This window comes from Dasypus novemcinctus, chromosome 4, assembly GCF_030445035.2.
Source record: "Dasypus novemcinctus isolate mDasNov1 chromosome 4, mDasNov1.1.hap2, whole genome shotgun sequence".
Lineage (NCBI taxonomy): Eukaryota > Metazoa > Chordata > Mammalia > Cingulata > Dasypodidae > Dasypus > Dasypus novemcinctus.
This window is the reverse complement of record NC_080676.1, coordinates 55,069,462-55,091,247: the sequence shown is the minus strand read 5'-3', so window position 1 is coordinate 55,091,247 and position 21,786 is coordinate 55,069,462. Positions and strand designations below refer to the sequence as shown.

Sequence of the window (21,786 nt, the reverse complement as noted above, 5' to 3'; positions counted from 1 at the left end):
TTTATCCACCACCAAAATCACTCTTATACCTATTCTAGATTATTCTTTATTTTCCTTTCAGTTGACATTACTTCTACCTACTATCCCTTTCAGCCACAATCACATCTATAAATCATCAGTTAGTTATTCTCATTATAATGTGTTACTCTGAACTCTATTCATTTTCATTCTTTTACAATTAACTTAATAATGTTAAAAGAATTAATCATCATCTCTCATTCTCAACTCACTTTGTTTCCTAGGAACCTATACTCTAGAGTTTACCTAAGTGAATTTACTTGCCTTGTTTAGATAATATTAGTGAGACCATATAATATTTGCCCTTTTGTATCTGACTTATTTCACTCAACATAATATCCTCTAGGTTCATCCATGTTGTTCATCCATGATGTCATATGCATCCTGATTTCACTTCTTTTTACAGTTGAATGGTATTCTATAATGTATATATAACACATTTTGTTTATCTATTCATCAGTTGATGAACATTTGAGCTGCTTCCATATTTGAGCAATTGTGAATAATGCTGCTATCAACATCAGTGTGCAAATGTCAGTTCGCATCCTTGCTTTCAGTTCTTCTGAATATATTTCTAGTAATGGATTGCTGGATCATATGGCAGTTCTATTAATACATTCAACTTCTCGAGGTGCAGTTGAACTATCTTCTGGTGACACTGCACCATTCTGCATTCCTACCAGCAGTGAAGGAGTGTTCTGTCTCTCCACATCCTTTCCAGCATTGGTAGCTTTCAATTTTATTTTATTTTTTTAAATAATGGCCATTCAATAAGGTGTGAGATGGTAACTCATTGTACTTTTGGTATGCTTTTCCCTAATAACTAGTGATGTTGAACATTTTTTTCCATGTGCTTTTTGATCATTTATATTTCTTCTTTGGAGAAATGTCTATTCAAGTCTTTCCAAACATTTTTAAATTGGGTTGCTTATCTTTTTATTGTTGAGTTGCATGATCTCTTTATATAACATGAATATCAAATTACAGGATATGTGATTTGCAAATATTTTCTTCCTTCGAGTAGTCTGCATTTTTACTTTGCTAACAAAGTCTTTTGAAGAACAAAGTGTTTAATTTTTAGGAGATTTATTTTCTTTTGTTGCTCGTGCATTGGGTGTAAGGTTTAAGAAATTAGCACCAACCACAAGATCTTTTTTTTTTTATTGACTTTGTAATAATATTACACTAAAAATATATATATATATGAGGTCCCATTCAACCCCACCACCCCCACCTCACCTCTTCCCCCCCCCCAGCAACACTCATTCCCATCATCATGACACATCCATTGCATTTGGTAAGTACATCTTTGGGCACCTCTGCACCTCATGGTCAATGGTCCACATCATGGCCCATACTCTCCCCCATTCCATCCAGTGGGCCCTGTGAGGATTTACAATGTCCGGTGATTGCCCCTGAAGCACCATCCAGGGCAGCTCCATGTCCCAAAGACGCCTCCACCTCTCATCTCTTCCTGCCTTTCCCTATACCCATCAGCCACCATGTCCACTTTTCCCAATCCAATGCCACCTTTTCTATGTGGACATTGGATTGGTTGTGTCCATTGCACCTCTATGTCAAGAGGAGGCTATGTGGACATTGGATTGGTTGTGTCCATTGCACCTCTATGTCAAGAGGACGCCTCCACCTCTCATCTCTTCCTGCCTTTCCCTATACCCATCAGCCACCATGTCCACTTTTCCCAATCCAATGCCACCTTTTCTATGTGGACATTGGATTGGTTGTGTCCATTGCACCTCTATGTCAAGAGGAGGCATTGGATTGGTTGTGTCCATTGCACCTCTATGTCAAGAGATTCCACATGGATGCTGGATGCAATCCTCCCACTTTCAGTTGTAATCACTCTAGGCTCCATGGTGTGGTGGTTGTCCTTCTTCAACTCCATCTTAGCTGAGTGTGGTGAGTCCAATAAATCAGATTGTAGGTGCTCGCTTCTGTTGAGGCTCAGGACCTGGCTATCACATTGTCAGTCCAGAGATTCAAATCCCCTAAATATATCTTAAACCCCAACACTAACTGCAACTCCAGCACATTAGCATGAAAGTCTTATGAAGAGAGATCCCATCTGAGTCCAGATTCATCACACATAAACACCAGTTCCAAAGAGGGGCCATCTGACCTGGTAGTTAACCCCATCTGCCATGACCATAACTCCCATGGGTCTCTTTAGCCCTCTAAGGAACCAATACCTAGGGGTTGTATCTGCTTTATCTGTCTCTCAGACTCTGCTCAGTTGTGCATAAGGGAACCACAAGATCTTGAAAATGGTTTCCTACATTTTTTTTCTAGGAATTTTATGGTTGTAGCTTTTATATTTTGGTCCTTGATCCCCTTTGAGTTACTTTTGTATAAGGTGTGAGATAGAAGTCCTCTTTGTTTCTTTTGGATGTGGCTATTCAATTCTCCCAGCACCATTTGTTGAATAAACAGTTCTGGCCCAGTTGGGTAGGCTTAACAGCCCTTTCAAATCTCACTTGACCATAGATATGAGGGTCTATGTCTGAGTTCTCGATTCAGTTCCATTGGCCAATCTGTCTATCTTTATGCCAGTACCATGCTGTGTTTACCATGCTGTAACTAAGTAATATGCTTTAAATTCAAGAAGTTAGGGTCCTACAACTTTGTTCTTTTAAAAGACATTTTTGGCTATTCAAGGCCCTTATCCTTCCAAATAAATCTTAAATTGGCTTTTCCAATTCTGCAAAAAAGGCTGTTGGGATTTTTATTGGGATTGCATTGAATCTTCAAATTAGTTTGGGTGAAATTGACATATTAACAATAATTAGTCTCCCAGTCCATAAACACAGAATGTTCTTCCATTTATTTAAGTCTTCTTCAGTTTCTTTTAGCAATGTACTGTAGTTTTCTAAGTAAAGGTCTTTTATGTCCTTAAGTTTATTCTAAAATGTGGATTCTTTTAATCTTAAATGGAATTTTTTTCTGATTTCTTCCACCAATTGCTCATCAGTAGGGTATATAAATGCTATTTATTTCTGCATATTATTCATATATCTTGCCACTTTGCTGTACTTGTCTATTCTAGTAGCTTTCTAGTGGATTTTTCAGGATTTTCTAGATATAGGATGATATCATCAGTGAATAATGAAAGTTTTATTTCTTCTTTTCCTATTTGGGTACCTTTTATTTCTTTATCTAGCCTAATTGTTGTAGCTAGAACTTCTAGCACAATATTGAATAACAGAGACAGTGGGCATCGTCTTGTGCCTGATCTTAGCAGGAAAGCTTTCAGTCTTTCACCATTGAGTACAATGCTGGAGCTAGGTTTTTCATATATACACTTTATCATATTGAGAAAGCTTCCTTCTATTCCTGTCTTTTGGAGTGCTTTTATCAAGAAAGGATGCTGTATTTTGTCAAAAGCTTTTTCTGTGTCAATGGAGAGGATTGTGTGAGTTTTCTTCCTCAATTTATTAATGTGTTTATTATACTAATTGTGTAGACACCTGGGATAAAACCCATTTTATCATGGTGTACAATTCTTTTAATATGATTTTGGATTCAGTTTGCAAGTATTTTGTTGAGGAGTTTTGAAACTATATTCATTAGGGATATTGGTCTGTAATTTTCTTTTTTTGGCTGGTTTTGGTATTAGGATGATGTTGGCTTCATAGAATGAGTTTGGTACTGTTCTTTCCTGTTCAATTTTTTGGAAGAGTTTGCCCAAACTTGGCATTAGATTGTACTTGAATGGTTGGTAGAATTCAGCTGTGAAACTATCTGTCCTGGGGTTTTCATCTTTTGGAGGTTTTTTTGATGACCATTTCAATCTCTTTACTTGTGATTGGTTTGTTGAGATCTTCTATTTCTTGTAGGTTCAGTGCAGATTGTTCGTGTGTTTCCAGGAATTTGTCCATTTCTTCTACATTGTGTGGCTTGTTGGCATATTGTTGTACATAGTATCCTCATACGATCACTCTTATTTCTGTGGGGTTAGTGGTAATACCCCCTCTCATTTCTGATTTTATTTGCAAAAATATCTTCTTTTTTACTTTGTCAGTCTAGCTAAGGGTTTGTCAATTTTGTTGATCTTCTCAAAGAGTCAACTTTTGATTTTGTTGAATCTCTATTTTTTTTTTTGTTCTCAATTTCATTTATTTCTGCTCCAATGTTTATTATTTATTTCCTTCAGCTTGGTTTGTGATTAGTTTGCTGTTTTTTTTTTCTAGTTCTTCCAGGTATATAGTTAGATCTTCGATTTTAGCAATTTCTTCTTCTTCCCTTCTTTTTTTTTTTTTTTGGGAGATACCAGGGATTGAACCCAAGACTTCATACAAGTGAAGCAGGCATTCAACCATGGAGCTATACCCACTCTGCTCCTTTTCCCTTTTTAAATATTTATTTATTTATTCCTCCCTCCCCTCCAATATTTGCCCTCGCTCTATGCTCTGTTTGTCTTCTTTTTAGGAGGCACTGGGAACTGAATCCATGACCTCACATGTGCTAGGGAGGCACACAATCACTTGAGCCACCTCTGCTCCCTGCTTGTTGTGTCTCTCATTGTGTTTCCTTGCTATGTCTCTTTATTGCATCATCTCTCTGTGTCATCTTGTTGTGTCCGCTCACCATGCCAGCCTGTCACTTCAGCTTGCTGTCCTGCTCATCTTCTTTAGGAGACCCAGGAACAAACCTGGGACCTCTCATGTTGTAGGTAGGTGTCCAGCTGCCTAAGCCACATCCACTTCCCCACTCTTCTTTTTTAATGTAAGCATTGAGGACTATAAATTTCCCTCTTAGCACTGACTTTGCAGTGTCCATAGGTTTTGATATGTTGTGTTCTTGTTTTTATTCATCTCAAGATATTTACTGAATTCCCTTGCAATTTCTTCTTTTGACCCACTGATTTTTAAGACTGTGTTATTTAATCCCATATATATATGAAGAGATAATATATATGTATTTTTATTATTATTATTATATTTTTTTTTATGTACCATGGCCTGAAAATTGAACTTGGGACCTTGTAAATGGGAAGCTGGTGCTCAATCACTGAATCATATCAGCTCCCCTGAGTTGGGTTTTTCTTTTGTTTGCTTGTTGTTTATTTTTGTTTTTAAGAGTTACAGGAACTAAACCTGGGACCTCCCATGTGGGAAGCAGGCACCCAACTGCTTGAGCCACAACCTCTCTCCTCCATATATTTATAAATTTTCCCTTTTTCTACCTGTTATTGAGTTCCAGCTTCATTCTGTTATGATCAGAAAAAATGATTTGTATAATTTCATTCATACAGTCATATGTTAGACTTGATAAATTAATCTTTTAATTTTTCTCTCATTTCTTTCTCTCTCTTCATCTTTTAATTCTAGTTTCTGTGAAATACCTTCCATTTTTTTCTTCCACAAATTGCATTGCATTTTTTTTAATTTGGGAAAGTATGTCAATCATATTTTAATTTTTCAGTTTCTCTACTTGTTGCTTTTTTGTAACACTGTGGTCTTGTTTTAAGGATACAATATCATTTTCCAATCTCTCTGATTGTGTATGTATGTGTTTATGTGTTTTTAGTTCTTGTCTTATATGTCCTGAATTCTCTGTTTACTCTGGAGTCAGTTCTTTTTGGTTTGTTTATTTATCTTGGTATACATCACATAATATACATTTTGAATAACTATCTGGTGATCCTTTCTTGTGCTTTTATTTTAAGACCTCTTGAGCTTTTATTTTTAGCATCTTGACAACTTATTGCAGGGAAAATGTTTCCACAACCAGTAGGATGCAGAAAATGCTTTCCAAGAGTTCATCAAATCCTGAATCATGGATTTTTACACTACAGGAAGAAACAAACTTATTTCTCATTGGCAAAAATGTGTAGATGGTAATGGTTCCTATTTTGATTAATAAAAGATGTATTTGAGCCTAGTTATAGTGATTTAAGATTCACGGTCTGAAACTGCAATTCCTTTTGCACCAACCTAATAGAATCTCACTTTTTCCTAAGAATATAGTCCTGCTCCATGAAAAATGCATATTAGTAGTTGACTCTGCTACTGCTGTAAATCTGAGATCTCTGTTCTCTACTACTAATAGTACTAATAGTACTAATTTTCCCACAGTGCTTTCCCAATTGCAAAGGTATTTTATAATATTTATAAGTTCAAATGGATATTTAAATAAGCATGGTTAAATGGAAAGAGGTGATAGCAGCACATTATTGTGAATACAATTAACAGCACGGAATTATGTGGTTTTGGTTGAAAGGGTTAAGTTTAGGGTCATGTATGTCTTTAGAAGGAAAGCTAGAGGATAAAACATGGGACCATATAACACAGAGATCTTGGTTGTGGATGGTAACTCTGGTTAATAGTACAAATATAAGAATGTTCTTTCATGAACTAGAACAATTGTATGTAACTATTACAATGTGTTAATAATAGAATGTTACATGGGAAAATACACCTAATGGGAACTATGGACTATAGTTAAAAGTAATATCTTAATATTCTCTCAGTTGTAGCAAAGGTACCACTCTAGTGCTAAGTGTCAATTATGGCAGAGTATAAAGGGTATGGGGTTTTTCTTTTTGGAGTAATGAATGTGTCCTAAAGTTGAATATGGTGAAGAATGCACAAGCCTGTGATTATACCAAGAGCCACTGATTTTACACTTTGGATGGATTGTATGGTGTGTGAATATGTCTCAATAAAACTGCTTAATAAAAAGAATCAGAGTAAATGAACCCTTAATTTTCTTTTGGTTTTAGGTCCTACAATATCATAAAAACTTGGTAGGGGTTTGATTCATTCTAGAATTTATTATTTATAGTTGTCCAAGCTGCAAAACGAAAGGTCAAGCTTGCAAGATCAGCTACGTGACTATGAAGATCGAATTAATGCTATGACTTCTCACTTCAAAAATGTGAAGCAAGAGTTCTTGTTTACACAGGTACAAGTATTGTAGAAATTCATGCTGATTGTATGTCATGGAACATATCACAGTACATTTATATCTGATTTTATTTTAGTGATGTAATAGGAAACTTTAACATATCTAAACTTTTGTTAACATAAAGTTGAATTTAGAAGCAGGTAGAAAAAAGTCTTTGAGAAACTACTTCCATCAAGTTCAAGTAAAATCAATTTATATGAAAGGAGAAATCATTCAAACAATCTGATATTAGGCAGCACATTATATTAGAAAGAGACAATGATGGCAGTGGAAAATGATGGCTGTAAGCAGAAACAGACTTAATGTAACATATAATAGAGTTTCTATCTACTTTTAAATTTTTCAGCACAACCCACTGGGGCCATTTTGAATGGGAGTAACAGTAGCCCCTAGGATATATGGTATTTTATTTTATTTTATTTATTTTATTTTATTTTATTTTATTTTATTTTATTTTATTTTATTTTATTTTATTTTATTTTATTTTATTTTATTTTATTTTTTCCTCCCCCTTCTCCCCTCTCTGTCGTCCCCCTCCCCACCACCTGCTGTTTTTTGCTGTGTCCATTTGCTGTGCGATCATCTATGTCTGTTTTTCTTTTTGTCTTCTCTTTGTTTTCTCCTCTAGGATTTACTGGAATTCAATCTTGTCACTTGTGCCACTTCAGTTCCTGGTTTCTGCCACGTTTTGCCTTGACTCCCCCCTTCATCTCTCTTTTTGTTATATCATCATCTTGCTGCATGGCTTGCCAGGCTGGCACTAGCTCACCACATAGGTAACCGCTTGGGCACTGGCTGGCCATGCGGGTCATGGTATGGGCACTGACTCGCCTTTCTTTTTTTTTTTTTTTTTTTACCAGGAGGCCCTGGGGATCAAACCTGGGTTATGGTATTTTAGTATTGTTTAAATATTGAAATTTAAAATGATAATTCTGCGATAATATAAAAGTTAAATTATGTTTAGGAGACTTTGTTTAAGAGAGCTGGGGACAGTGTAGTGTCTTTTAGAAATATTTTAACACATAATAATAAAAGTTAAAACTTTTATTGACTGTTTTGTGGCAATCTATTTGTGTGTAGTATCTTCTCCATGATGATGCCCAGCAAACTAGATTGCTTGACAAATTAGCATTAGAGAGTTTACTAACTTCCATCTTAAACTATATTTTTAAATGCATCTATTTCTGAGAAAAAATATGTAATTCTTAAAAATCAATAGTCATGTTTTAATACAAATTCATAACTAATGAAGTAACTGTTTTCATGATTAACAAGTTTTATTAGAAAGTTTTAAAATGTAATGAACTTTTAAGAGCAATTTTCTAGATTCTTGACCCCTAATCTGACTAAGTAAATAATAAATTTTTTGGAATAGTATTTTTTCCCTAAATTATTATTAAACCACTGAGTTGGGGATTGGAGAGACAGAGACTATGTGTGTAGCTCATTTCAATTAAAGCTCAATTAAACAGGATTATGGAGACAAAAGACAATAAACTTCCTATGATATTAGCTTTTAATACTGTAAAGTTAATATTGCAGGGAAGTGGATGTGGCTCAAGCAATTGAGCTCACTTCTACCATATAGGAGGTCCAAGGTTTGATTCCTGGGGCCGCCTGGTGAAGGTAAGCTGCCCACACCAGCTAGCCTGAGTGGGGAGTTAGCCAACGTAGAGTGCTGACCCACGCAATGTGCTGGCCTGCACAGGAGTGCTGGCCTGTGTGGAAAGCCAGCACACCTAGATGATGCAGCAAAAAGAGACACAGAGCAGAGAAATTAAGAGATGCAGCAGACCAGGGATCTGAGGTGGCGCAAGAGATTGAGCACCTCTCTCCCACTCTAGAAGGTCCTAGGATTGGTTCTTGGTACTGCCTAAAGAGAAGACAAGCAGACACAAAAGAATATACAGCAAATGGATACAGAAAGCTGACAGCACAACATGGGGGTGGGGGTGGGAGATAAATCTTTACAGACAAATTAATATTGTGAATAATAACTTTGAAGCACTGCAAGATTAGTAGTTAACAAATACTATTTATTAAGTAAAGCTTAACATAAAAGCATGATTGTGTATTAATATATTTTAGGAAATATTTATAACCACCAATGTTTAAATAATTATTTAAAATGGTCTCTGTTAATTAGAATATGTGATAATTCATATAAATATCCGATTTCCCAAATATTTTTTTAACATTGTTTCTTATTTTTAGATAAATAATTAAAAATAGTTAAGTCTCACTTTATAAACTTTGGTTTTCTTTGGTTTCCCTAGGCCAGTATAGTATATGGAAACTGCTGACAACAGTATTTTCTCCTAGTCCAGTCCATGGATTGATGACACTGTGATCACAAAGTTGAATGTGGTATAGGTTTTACAGTAGTGGAATTAATAATAACTAAGTTTTGTTGGAATTTTATTTTTTGTCTAATGGATGATTATAAATGTTTCATAATATTAAAATTTAAAAGTCTTTCTATCTTATATGTTATTCTGTAGTCTCTTTGCAAAGCCAGGGAGAATGAGATTGAAAGTGAAGAACATTTTAAGGCCATTGCTCAAAGAGAACTGAGTCGAGTGAAGTATGAGATCCAACGACTAGAAAATGAGATGGCTTCCATACAGGAAAAGAAAAGTGATAAGGAAGTATGTGTTGAAATGTCATCTAAAATTTTATACTACAGCAACTTTTTCCCTCACCAAAGAAGCATTACTTTTATTTGTTTGTTTGTTTGTTTATTTATTTATTTATTTAGCTTGTGCAGGAAAGGCATTCATTAGTTTCCTGGTATTTGCTTCCCTTTTTTTGACAATGAAAGGTACATGAAGTTGTAGTTTGAATGAGACAGTAATAGAAGTTTACATTAATTTTCCCTTTGTTCATTCACCAACTGCTTATTGAATCTTTAATATACAAAGTACCATACTGGCTACAAAATACTAGGCATAATTTATATGTATAAGAGCTACTTTGTAAAGTCACATTTAAAAAATCACTTTTAGTTTTGAATTTCATTAAAATTTTACTTTTTGTATTAATTTACCATGTTTGTGACTCTAATATTAATCTAATTTAACCTATTTTCCTGTCTTTTCTTTAGTTAAATAATTTAGTTCTTTCCAAATTCTGAACACTATAATCTTCTCTTTACATATATATAAATATACACATATGTAGATATTTTGTTACGTTAGTTTGTATTTGTTATCTTGATCTCTGACTTCTAATATTAATCTACATTTGTTAAATTAATACATTTACAGAAATATTTTAATCTCCTTAACTACTATATTCATTTCAATTAGAGGTGTTTCTAAAATTTCTGTATAGCAGGTTCTTTGGAGCAGCAATCTGATTGGAAATGGGGCTGAAGAGGACTTGTCTTGGGCTTGAGTTACCATATCAAGCACATTATTTTTGCTAAGATTACATACATATTTGAGGTGGCTTTGGGGGAATGATTAATGAGATTATTGTGTGCATTTATTGTTTATGTATGAGTGATATCTTTCAATAAATTTTTTTAAGAAGGTAAAAAAAAAAAGAGATAGTTGTAGGGGAGCTATCCTAAAGCCTTTTAAAGTTAACTTTGGCTCAGTTACTATTCACAACTTTGTAAAAACCATCTGTCCTCTATTTTACAACTTAACCATTAAGATACAAGTATGATAGTTATTTAAATAAATATGGTGGTTTGTAAACATCTGGAAAGCTGGGACAGGATAACTTCTTACTTTTTAGTATTTTCTGTAGTGTATGTTTTATTTTTCCTTTGTATAGTAAATAATGCTTTGTTATTTCTCTGTCTTGGAAAATAGAATAGCATATTTAAAGCTACTCAAAAATTGGATGGTTTAAAGTGTCAAATGAACTGGGACCAGCAAGCACTAGAGGCCTGGTTAGAAGAATCAGCTCATAAAGACAGTGATGCCCTCACTCTTCAGAAGTATGCACAACAAGATGATAATAAAATTAGGGTGAGAAATTATAAATTGTAATTGCTAGGTTTTCTTTGACTCTATACTATGTCAACATTTTTCTGAAAATTGTACATATGATTTTTAAGGTTCTTAAACTTTTTGTGTCAGGAACTCCTCTGAGAATCAATAAATCTAAGAATCATCTCATTAGAAATATGGCTATACTCAAATACCTATAAAATTTTGCAGATAGCTTTATAGATCCTCTGAGTTCCTTCAGCCATTCCAAGTTAAGAATCCTGATTTAGATAGATTACAAAAAGCATTTCAGACAACAAAATTTTGTATTAGAACTTCTTTTAAGTATTTTAGCTATTTCTGTCTAAAATATAGTTTGAATATTATATATATAGTTGTTGCTGTTTTGAGACTGTAGTACTATTGATTATTTGATATATTATCATGACTATCACTTAAAATATAATTAAATCTGGTAAGGAAAGCGGATTTGGCTTAACTGATAGAGCGTCCGCCTACCATATTCAAACCCAGGGCCTCCTGACCTGTGTGGTGAGCAGGCCCCTGTGCAGTGTTGGCACAAGAAGTGTTGTGCCACACAGGGATGTTCCCTGCGCAGGGGCTCGACATGCAAGGAGTGCACCCCTCAAGGAGAGCCGCCCCTCGCAGAAAAAAGTGCAGCCTGCCTGGGAGTCACGCTGCACACACGGAAAGCTGATGCAGCAAGATGACGCAACAAAATGAGACACAGATTCCCGGTGCCGCTGACAAGAATATAAGCAGACACAGAACACACAGTGAATGGACACAGAGAGCAGACAACTTGGGGGAGGGGAGAGAAATAAATAAAAAATAAATCTTAAAAAAAAAGGGACTAATAAAAATTGGCTAAAATTATTAAAAAATCTGGTAATACAAAGCTTTGCTATTTCCTAGTAGATTTAATACCAAATACATTATTTTATATCATTTTAAATGAAACAATATAGTTTAATATTTTTTCTAATTTAATTAAAATATTAAAAGTCATTTTAGAAACAGCTGAATACAAACACATTAGATTAGCACGTTAGGTAAAAGATGAAGAAAATATATATTGTATAGTTTTATATATCAAATAAATATTGTATATTATATAATATAGTATTTGATGTCAGATATAGTATTTAACAGCTTTTAAGTTAATAAAATGATAATTGTAAATATTTTTGCATGCAATTACCTCACAGGCACTCACCCTACAATTAGAAAGACTGACTTTGGAATGTAATCAGAAAAGAAAGTTACTTGAAAACGAACTTATAGAGACTCTAAGTGCACAGGTTGGTTTAATGAAGATTTTAATTTCTTAATTTTTAAGGTGATGTTTGCAAAAGCACTTAAATTCATAGAAATGTTATTTGCTTTTCATTTGACAGTTAGAATTGGATAAAGCAGCACAAGATTTTCGTAAGATTCATAATGAAAGACAAGAACTCATTAAACAGTGGGAGAATACAATAGAACAGATGCAGAAGAGGGATCAAGACATAGATAACTGTGCCTTGGTAATGTAGTTATTTGGTCCTTATAATGTACAGCTGTATTTATCTCTTTTGTATTTATTTCATTCATTTCAAATGTAAATCACATTTGAAAGTCACTTTTGTAGCAGGATTCAACAGTTTTGGTAAGTGTTTTTCAAAGCTGACTGTATATCTTTTTAGAAATGCAATTTTATGAAGATTTTTAATCTACAGTGTTATAATACCTAAAGACTGGATCCTGCTATGTCTTATGGAACAAAGGAAAGTCAACAAATAATATTATTGCAATAAAACTGATCACCTCACTTACATATGGTTGTCCAAGTTGCCTTGAATTTAACATAGGTACTATTTGATGGTAAGGAAATGGAGCCTTGTAGATAGCCAAGAAAAAAAAGAGGGAGAATCAGAAAAGAAACTTAGGGTACAATAAAGTTTCACTTTTGAACCTTGGCAACCAATAATGGGATAGAATTTGGAAGGGGAGGATACCATACTGATAATACAAACTTAGTCTTTTTTTCTTGCTACATTCAGAGATGGTTTAGGTGAACTTCTTTTGGGAAAGCATTAGGGGATGTAACAATAGCTTGCTGGGAAATAAACGTGGAAATATTAGGGAATTGTGAAGGAGAAAAAATTGAGGATGAAAAAGGCTGGTAAGAAGCTGTGTTAAATTCCATTCTTTAATCTACTCCATAGAAACATTAGGTAGGCAGTTTAGGATGCTGAGGGTGTGGAATTCTGATATCTGGATGCAGTTTACTCGTGATTCTTTTCTTTTAAATTTCTGTAATTGTCTTAGTTTGCCAGGGCTGCTATGATGCATACCACACCCTGGTTACCTAAAACAAAAGGAATTTATTGGCTCACTGTTTCAGAGGCCAGAAGTTCAAAATCAAGGTGTCAGGAAGGTCATGCTTGCTCCAGTCTGTAGTGTTCTGGTTATGGCACTCCTCCCTCATTGGGATCTCTCTCTTTGGCTTCACGTTCTTCTGGTTTCTACATCCATGTCCAATTTCCTATGCATATAAGGACTTCAGCCATATGGGATGAAGGCTTACCTTCCATCTTCAAAGGATCTAATAATAGCACCTTCAAAGGTTCTATTTACAAAGGTCATATTTACATACCCACAGGACCAGGAATTAAGGATTTGAACATTATGGGGGACATGAGTCAATCCCCAACAGTAAGTAATGAGCATTTTATCAGCAAAATGAACCATGCCTCCCTAGGAGAGAAAGGGGAAACCAGTTTTAACTATGAAGTCCTCTTAATTCTTGGTGTCTCTTTCTTAACTAAATATTGCTTTCAAGCATCCAGTGTTGACTGCCTTCTCTATGTTAAATCAAATGCAATAGATCCAAGATTGCAGATCCCAGTCACAATCAAATAGGTATTCTCACTTAACCCCACTGCTGAATTTTTGGCAGAATCAACAATTAGTGTCTCCTTGGCAATATTCACAGTTGTTCCTTTTTTACAGGGTTAATATCTCCTGGTTGGCTGTGTTGTCAGAGATCAGGGAGGGTGCTAAGATTCAGTTCCATTTGGTCAATGGTATGTTTCTAAGTGTTTAACATCCATCTCTCTGAAAACAAAGCAAATTTTGAAAAAAACAAAACTGATTTGTAATGTTTCTGATTTTTGTGGTATAACTAATTCCATCTTGCTCAATTCATTTTCAAGCTACCAACGCAACACCACTGAACACAGAGTTGAGAAAAGATATGCAAATCGGATCTTATGAGCCAGTGAGAGCTGGTTCCCACACAACCTGGGGGTCTATACTGAGAATGGGCCCTTTTGTCCCTCTTCCCCAAAACAATTCCAGTCTTCTCAGTGCCTTCTTGGCAGGGATCTGCAGGGCATACAATGCTAAAATTGGCTTTTAAAGGAGGCTTTTACCATACTAGAAAAGGAAAAAAAATTCTATGCTTTTATTGCGCTATAGAAATTTTAAGATGTTATTTGTAAATAGAGAATAACACTAAGAAATAAGAACATTGGAGAAAATATTAAAGCATCTAATTGGTAGAAAAATCAATATAAGGCAGTAAACTGTCATTTGACATATACATTTAGGAAGTTTTGGCATGTCTTATGGCTGAATTAATAATAAATCTACAGAATGCAACAATTAAAGAATATTATAATAGAGAACATAGGGGAATACCGGATTAAACAAATTTAAAATGTTTTTATTAATGCACTGCATCTCAGATATGTATTCATTTAATATGTTAATACATAGAATATTACATGTAACATTTCTGAAACTTACTGGTTTCAGAACATATACCCTGGTCCTTCCTTGTCTGGTTTCCTGGAATTAACTGGTTGGTGGGACCCCATTTTGGAAAACTTGGAAAAAAATACATTTTAGGGAAATTTTTCCTTTTCCTTCCAATTCATCCAACGCATTGCCATAGAATAAAGTGTACAAACCACAATTGATTTTTTCTCCACAACTGATTTTTTATCCTCATCTTTAAAACTTCTTTGTTACACATTGCTTACAAGTTGAACGTCTTTAACTTGGCATTTGAGTTTCTTCACAGTTTTGCTCCAAGCTCTACCTTTCCATCTACCTTTCCATCCATACCTCGTACCTACTTAATATAGTCCCTTTCCATTGCAACACTCTCATCCTACTCTTTAACCACTTTAGACTATTTATGCATCTCCGTTCATTTTTATAGGCCTGACTTAAATGATGTCTCTTGAGAAATGCATTTTAATAAGCTTCTTGGATAGACGCATCATTTCTATTGGTTTTTTGTTTGGTTGCATGTTGTTTGTTTTTGTTTTTTCAGGAGGAACCGGGAACTGAACCCGGGACCTCCCTTGTAGGTGGTAGGTGCTCAACCACTTAAACCACATCTGTTCCCTCTTAAGATGTTTTGGTAAAATAAAATACCAAATATAATAATAGAAAATAGTCCTTTTAATTTTGTATATGTCATATGAACATATATTTAATTAAACATTTTGTTAAATCCCAGGCATTATCAAGGATAAAGCAGGAAACAAGAGAAAAAGAGAGTTTGGTTAAAGAAAAGATCAAGTTTTTGGAAAGTGAGATTGGGAATAATGCAGAATATGAGAAAAGAATTACTGCTGCTGACCGTAAGGTTTTAAAATGTAGAATGGAATATCAGCAACATGAAGCTAATAGAAATCAGCTGAAGGATGAGGTAAGTCAACTAAAATGACTGCTTTGTGTGTTCATGGTAGATTATTATGAAAATTAACATAAAGGCAGTCCTTTGATTGAAGACCTGCTAGAAGTCAGTTTCTAGTTCTTTTTCTTACATGTCTTCATATTTTGAAACCCTTAGGATATTACAACTGAGCCCCCAAATGGTGGAGGCCCCAGGGGATGCCGTTCACATCATATGTTATGTGAAGGACTCTTGGGTGTTGTGCAGACTGTACCACATCTGCCTACCACATATGTAAGGGACCCAAGGCCAAAGGCTCCCCAAGGATCTAGACTGGAAATCATAATGACAGGATGACAGGCAAATATAAGATGAATATTGACTCAGTATTATCAGAGATAATTTCTAGTGTTACATGTTCATGTATAGCTTTAACTTTCAACTTCTATGAGGAGTTACCTGTTTAGTTTCTCATTTTGTTAAGGAGTAATTTTTCAGTCGGGTAGTAGGCAGAAAAAAGAGAGAACAAGACTTCTGCCTTGGTCTTTTTTTCTTTTGCAGGCATACATGCCAACTAGATTATACCATAGGTAAAGTAAGTAATCCCCTTAGTTAGCAAAGTAATATTTATGAAATTTGTGCTTGAGGCCATATTACTATCGTTTAGATGGGAAATTGGAATATTGTAGAACATTTTATTTTATAAGTTATAAATTTTGTCTTTGATAGAGAAGGAAAGAATTTTTTTTGTATCCAAAGGGAATAATTATATAAGAGCCCCCCAAAATAAAAATAGTCAATTTCTTTCCTAAATTATATGTCACTGCTGATAACTCAGTCTTAAAAAAATTTTGTTTAAACCAATTGCAGAAAAGAATGCAGGGATTTATTTGTTTGTTTATTCATTCATTCATCAGTCATTCATTTGTAATTTATTTAGATATAACTCATATCTCATAATTCATCCTTTAAAGTGTACAATTAAATGATTATTAGTATATTCACAGAGTTGTGCAACCATCATGACTATTTAATTTTAGAACATTTTTGTCACCACAAAAAGAAATTTGATATCCTTTAGTAGTTACTTCCAATTCCTCCCTCCTTGCAGCCCCAGGAATACTAATGTACCTTCTGTTTCTATGGATTTGCCGATAAACATAAGTATAAATAGATAAATGAAATCATACGATATGTGGCCTTTTGTGTCTGGCTTATTTTACTTCACATAATGTTTTCAAGGCTTATCCACGTTGTAACATGTATCAGTACTTACTTCCTTTTCATATGGAGAAATAGTCCATTGCTTGGATATACTACCTTTTGTTTCTACTTTTAGGCTGTTATGAATAATGTTGCCTTCAATATTCATATACAAGTTTTTATGTGGAAGAGAATTAATGCTTTTCTAAATACTTTTTCACACTTCTAGGTGTTAGAGCCTCACTCTTATAGTGGGATAATTTAACCCTAATTCTTTTTTATAGTTTGCAAAGGTTCATTTATTTATCTTGAATCCTAGGATGTGTTCTTATTGAGCAGGCCTAGTGATATTGGCTATTTCTGCATTTATTTTCAACAAATATATGTGTGTTTCTATAATTTGCCAGTAATATACAAGTTACTGAAAATTAAATATTAGATCAATAAGAAAAACTGTTAAAATGTTAGTTACAGCAAAAAGGTCAATGTATGATCTGTGATGTAGGTTAGAATTTATTCAAAATGGATAGAGTAGAACTTCTCAGCAATGAAATTAATTTATAAGATATAGAGTAAATAAAAATTTTTGTCTGTTTAATAAATAGCTGGAGTCTTTAAAAGCCACTGTGAATAGAAATTCCAGTGATTTACAAGCTCTGAGGAAAAATATTTCCAAATTAAAGAAGGACATTCATGAAGAAACATCAAGGTAAGGAAAAAAGATACTTCAATATGTTTATGGTTTTCTACTACTTCTTGACAAATCATCAAATATTTTAAGCTTTTTTGTTAAATAACTGCAAAATTATAGTTACTAAACTGTTAAACTTAAAAAAAAGTCTTCTTGGATTTTTTTATCACAAAGGCCTGGAAATAGCAATATTTTGTGGCCTATTATTTTAAATATATATTGGTAATAAAAAGGTTTACAACCTTCAATTTATATTAAGTCTTAGAAGAATAAACTACTCCTTATTTATTTGTATTACTTTGTGGACATTGTTTCCATCTTTTCCTCATAATTTTTTAGGCTAAAACAAATTAAATCTAATAATCAGAACATAAGAAAAACTTTAAAGCAGATAACTGAGAAAACCTTGTCTGTGGAAGAGAAAGCTACTAATTTGGAAGATATGCTAAAGGAAGAGGAAAAGGGTGTAAAGGTAAAGTTTAGATTTAATTTTTAAAAATCCCAGCACATTTAGAGTAGTGAATAATGAATAGTGACTTTTGGAGTCAGAGGCTAGAGGTCTCTTCAAAGATTCAGGTTTCTGTGTGATCACTTTTGTAATCAGAGGTTTTTGACCTCTTTTTGTATTGTTTCTGAAGATGTTTCTGACCTCCTCTAAGTCTTTTTAAGAGCTCCATTTGCTCCACTTAGAGCATTTAACTTTGATGTGTTCTTTTAAAGTTTACCCCTCTCCTAGATTCCATTCTTTCTCATTGCCCAAGACACCTAGATTCTGTGTCCTTGCCACCATCCACAAATGTGTTGGCATATTGCATTAAATATCTTAAAAAAAGAACCTTGTTTTATACTTGATTTCCTCCTGATTTTCATCTTATATATTTTATATTTGTTTGTGACCAAATTTCCCAAAAATGGTCAACATTCGTTATTTGTGCTTTTTCGTCATCTACTTTTTCTTTAACCCCTTACAATCTGGCATGGTTTAATGGAAAATGTGCTCTTGAATGCTATCCCTTTGCTTATTCTACTGGTACTCCCTTTTACCTCAATCTCTTTAGCATGTTAGCAGCATTAAAGTCAATTTTTGAGGTTAGGAAAGGCTGGTTCACCATTTCCTGTTTGAAAACTTCAAAGTGCCTTCTAAGTGTGAACTGACACTGTAGGCACTACTCCTTGCTTTTATTCTTCTAAGGGAGGAGAAGAGAGTTTAAGTTGAAAATGGTGGCAGAACTTTCCAATATTTGCTGAGGCTCATACAAGTATGGTTTCTCTTACATTTTGATGTGCTATTGCATGTTTAAAATTCCTGAGTAATGGAGTCATGTAGCAATCTTGAGTGGTGTTTTGAGTCCATATTGTACAACATCATTAAAAAAAAGTTATTTTTTTCCCTAAAAGCATCACTTTCTAGGGTACATGAGATGGACGTTATTGGAACTCATTGGAAACAAAGACTGTGAAATTAATATGAAGTAGACTTATAATCACAGAAAATTAAAAAGTCCTAACATTTTAAAAGAAATTAGCTGAATTAGCAAAAAAAAAAAAAAAAGATTGGCAGTGTGTTTATACTAATGGTACTCTTGTAGGCATTGTTCATGACCTTGGTTTTCTGTTTTTAGTTTTTGTTTGTTTGGTTGTTTTTTTTCCTGGTAAAAAATCTCAACCCTATTTGTTTTAAAGATGTACTATGTTATTTACCATCAAGCACTGGCTTTAAAATTCTGCCAGGTGTTTGTCGAGAAGGTCTTAAACCTAATGAAGATTACCAATTATATGAAAAATAATGCCTTGACTATGAGATTATATACTTTACTTTGTGACGATTTAAATGTGCCAAGCACAGATAACTTTGGTTTCGTATTGGGGTCAAAGGGAAACATGCTTATCTGAGTGTAACAGTGCAGAGGCAAGTTATTTCACCATTGTAAAATGAAAACTTTTAATATATCTTGGCATATTTTGTAGATTTATTTGAAGCCTAGAATACAGTTATCTCAAGGGTCAAGACGGGTCTGCCTCCTAAGAAAGAAGCATTGGGAATGGGGATAGGTCTCTATTTCCCAGGAAGCTTCACATGGCAGAAAGCGGCAAACTGGTTGATGTGATTCCTTCCCTTTAACACCCTCATATCTTCAGTAAATAATGACCTTGCAAGTTGCATGTCTCTAGTTCTCTAGTGGATTTTATTTTCTAAGGAAACCAGTGGGGTAAAGTTCTGAGGCTAGTACAATATGGGATGGAATTAGGATTTTAAGTCAAGGTGCATGATGTGGAAATAGTAAACAGTAAAAATGACAGGAAATATTGGAGATTTATTGAAATTGTGGAAGAGCCTTAACTCCCCAAGGCCTGAAATGTTGCTGGATTGAAGTTTATTTATGAGTCCCTAAATTATACTGTTCATATAAAAAAACATAACAAGGTTTTATAATTTCATTAATCACTGTTATTCTTATTACCAGGAAATAGAAGTGCAGTTGAACATAGTGAAAGATGTACTATTTAAGAAAGTTCAGGAATTACAGAGTGAGACAATGAAAGAAAAAGCTCTTGTATCAGAAATTGAAGGAACTCGTTCCTCTTTAAAACACCTCAACAATCAGTTACATAAACTGGATTTTGAAACCTTGAAGCAGCAAGAAATTATGTACAATCAGGTAGATGTTCCTATTATGAATGTCTTTCATACTGATCTGTTATAATTATCATGGTTAAGATGCCCCAGTGTCCCAATAATGCAGATTTCTAAGCACTTTTTGGAGGGACAGAAAAATGGTGAAAGTCGGATATCATGCTAGGTCAATAGTAGTGAAAGCTAATTTTTCTTGATCTGAAATAATTGGGAGGAGAAACAACTAACTCTAGGGAGGGAAATCCATGTTTCAAAGGAACCTGGGCACCTGAACCTGGAGTAAAGCAAAGGAAGGTGTGGGCTATCTGAAACCTAGAGAAACTGTATATTATTTTCTTGGTTGTGCAAACATGCCCCACTCCAACTCCTCAGGTCAATGGATTAAATATATCTTTTCCAGTTTTTCCTTTTTTATTCTTATTTCTATATCTGTATTCAATTCTCAAGTTAAATTCTTAATATCCTCCCTTTCTTCATCTTAATTTCCTCATCTAATAAGTGTTTTATTTTTTTAAAAAATATATTTTTATTTATTTTCAAAAGATACTTAGATTACATAAAATGTCACTTACAAAAATATAAGGGATTCTTACATGCCCCATTCTCCACACTTCCCACTTTCCCCCACATTAACAACTTCTTTCATTAGTCTTGTACATTCCTTTCAATTATGAACACATTTTGGAACATTGCACCTAAGCATGGATTATAGTTTATATTGTAATTTACACTATTTCCCACTCAATTCTGTAGGTTACAGCCATATATATAATGACCCATATCTGTTGCATTGTCACTCAGGACAATTCCAAGTCCTGAAAGTGCCCCTTTATTACACCTTTTTGTCCCTCTCCCTGACTTCAGCACCTCCAGTGGCCGCTGTCTCCACGTCAATGATATAATTTCTTCCATTGCTAGAATCACAATAACTTTATAGTAAAATACCAGTAAGTTGACTGTAGTCCATATTTTATTCCACAATTCTGAGGATTCTGGGATGGTGATGCCCACTCCACCTCTAATTGAGAGGGGGCTTCGATCCCATATGACTGATGGATGAGACTCTCTTGCTTGCAGCTGTAGGGTTTCTTGGTGTAGTGGTTGTCCATCCTCACCTCCTTTTTAGTTGTCCTGGGTGAGTCCAATGAATTAGATAGTAGGTGTTGCAACTCTGCTGAGGCTCAGGACCTCGCTGGCACATGGGCAGCCCAAAGATTCAAGTGTCCTGGATATATATCTACCAATTCCAGCATCAACTATAGATTCAATTAAAAGGGACAGAAGAGGCATGTGTAGAGAAATCATATCTGAATCCAACTCTGTCACACTTGGGAGTACAAACTCCAAAGTAGGGCCCACTGGTGAGGCACCAACCTTCAGAGCTCTCTGCTGTGAACATAGGACCTAGGTGTCTCCAGACCCTCAGGCACCCCACTATTTGGGGTAATATCTACTTTGGCAGTCTATGGGATCCTGCAGAGACATGCATAAGTGTTACTTCTCTAATGACCTCCCGACTCACTTTGAAGTCTCTTAGCCATATAAACTCATTTGTCTTTACCCTTCCCCCCTTTTATTCAAGGTCTTTTTCCAGTTACATTGCTCAGTGCCAGGGGGCTCATCCCTGGGAGTCCTATTCTATGCTGGGGGGAGTCCTGTTCTATGCTGTTTAGCTTAG

At 34.6% G+C, this 21,786-nt stretch overlaps 1 protein-coding gene across 1 annotated transcript in view; it reads left to right on the top strand.

Annotated features, from left to right (window-relative positions):
• CCDC39 (coiled-coil domain 39 molecular ruler complex subunit) overlaps positions 1-21,786 on the top strand; it is a 64,647-nt gene that overhangs the window by 14,638 nt on the left and 28,223 nt on the right. The window contains exons 2-10 of the mRNA XM_058295389.1: positions 6,823-6,942; positions 9,447-9,593; positions 10,767-10,925; positions 12,116-12,208; positions 12,305-12,433; positions 15,421-15,612; positions 17,388-17,491; positions 17,813-17,945; positions 19,939-20,133. Of these exons, the coding sequence (XP_058151372.1) occupies positions 6,823-6,942; positions 9,447-9,593; positions 10,767-10,925; positions 12,116-12,208; positions 12,305-12,433; positions 15,421-15,612; positions 17,388-17,491; positions 17,813-17,945; positions 19,939-20,133 (1,272 nt within the window). The remainder of the gene's footprint in view (positions 1-6,822; positions 6,943-9,446; positions 9,594-10,766; positions 10,926-12,115; positions 12,209-12,304; positions 12,434-15,420; positions 15,613-17,387; positions 17,492-17,812; positions 17,946-19,938; positions 20,134-21,786) is intronic.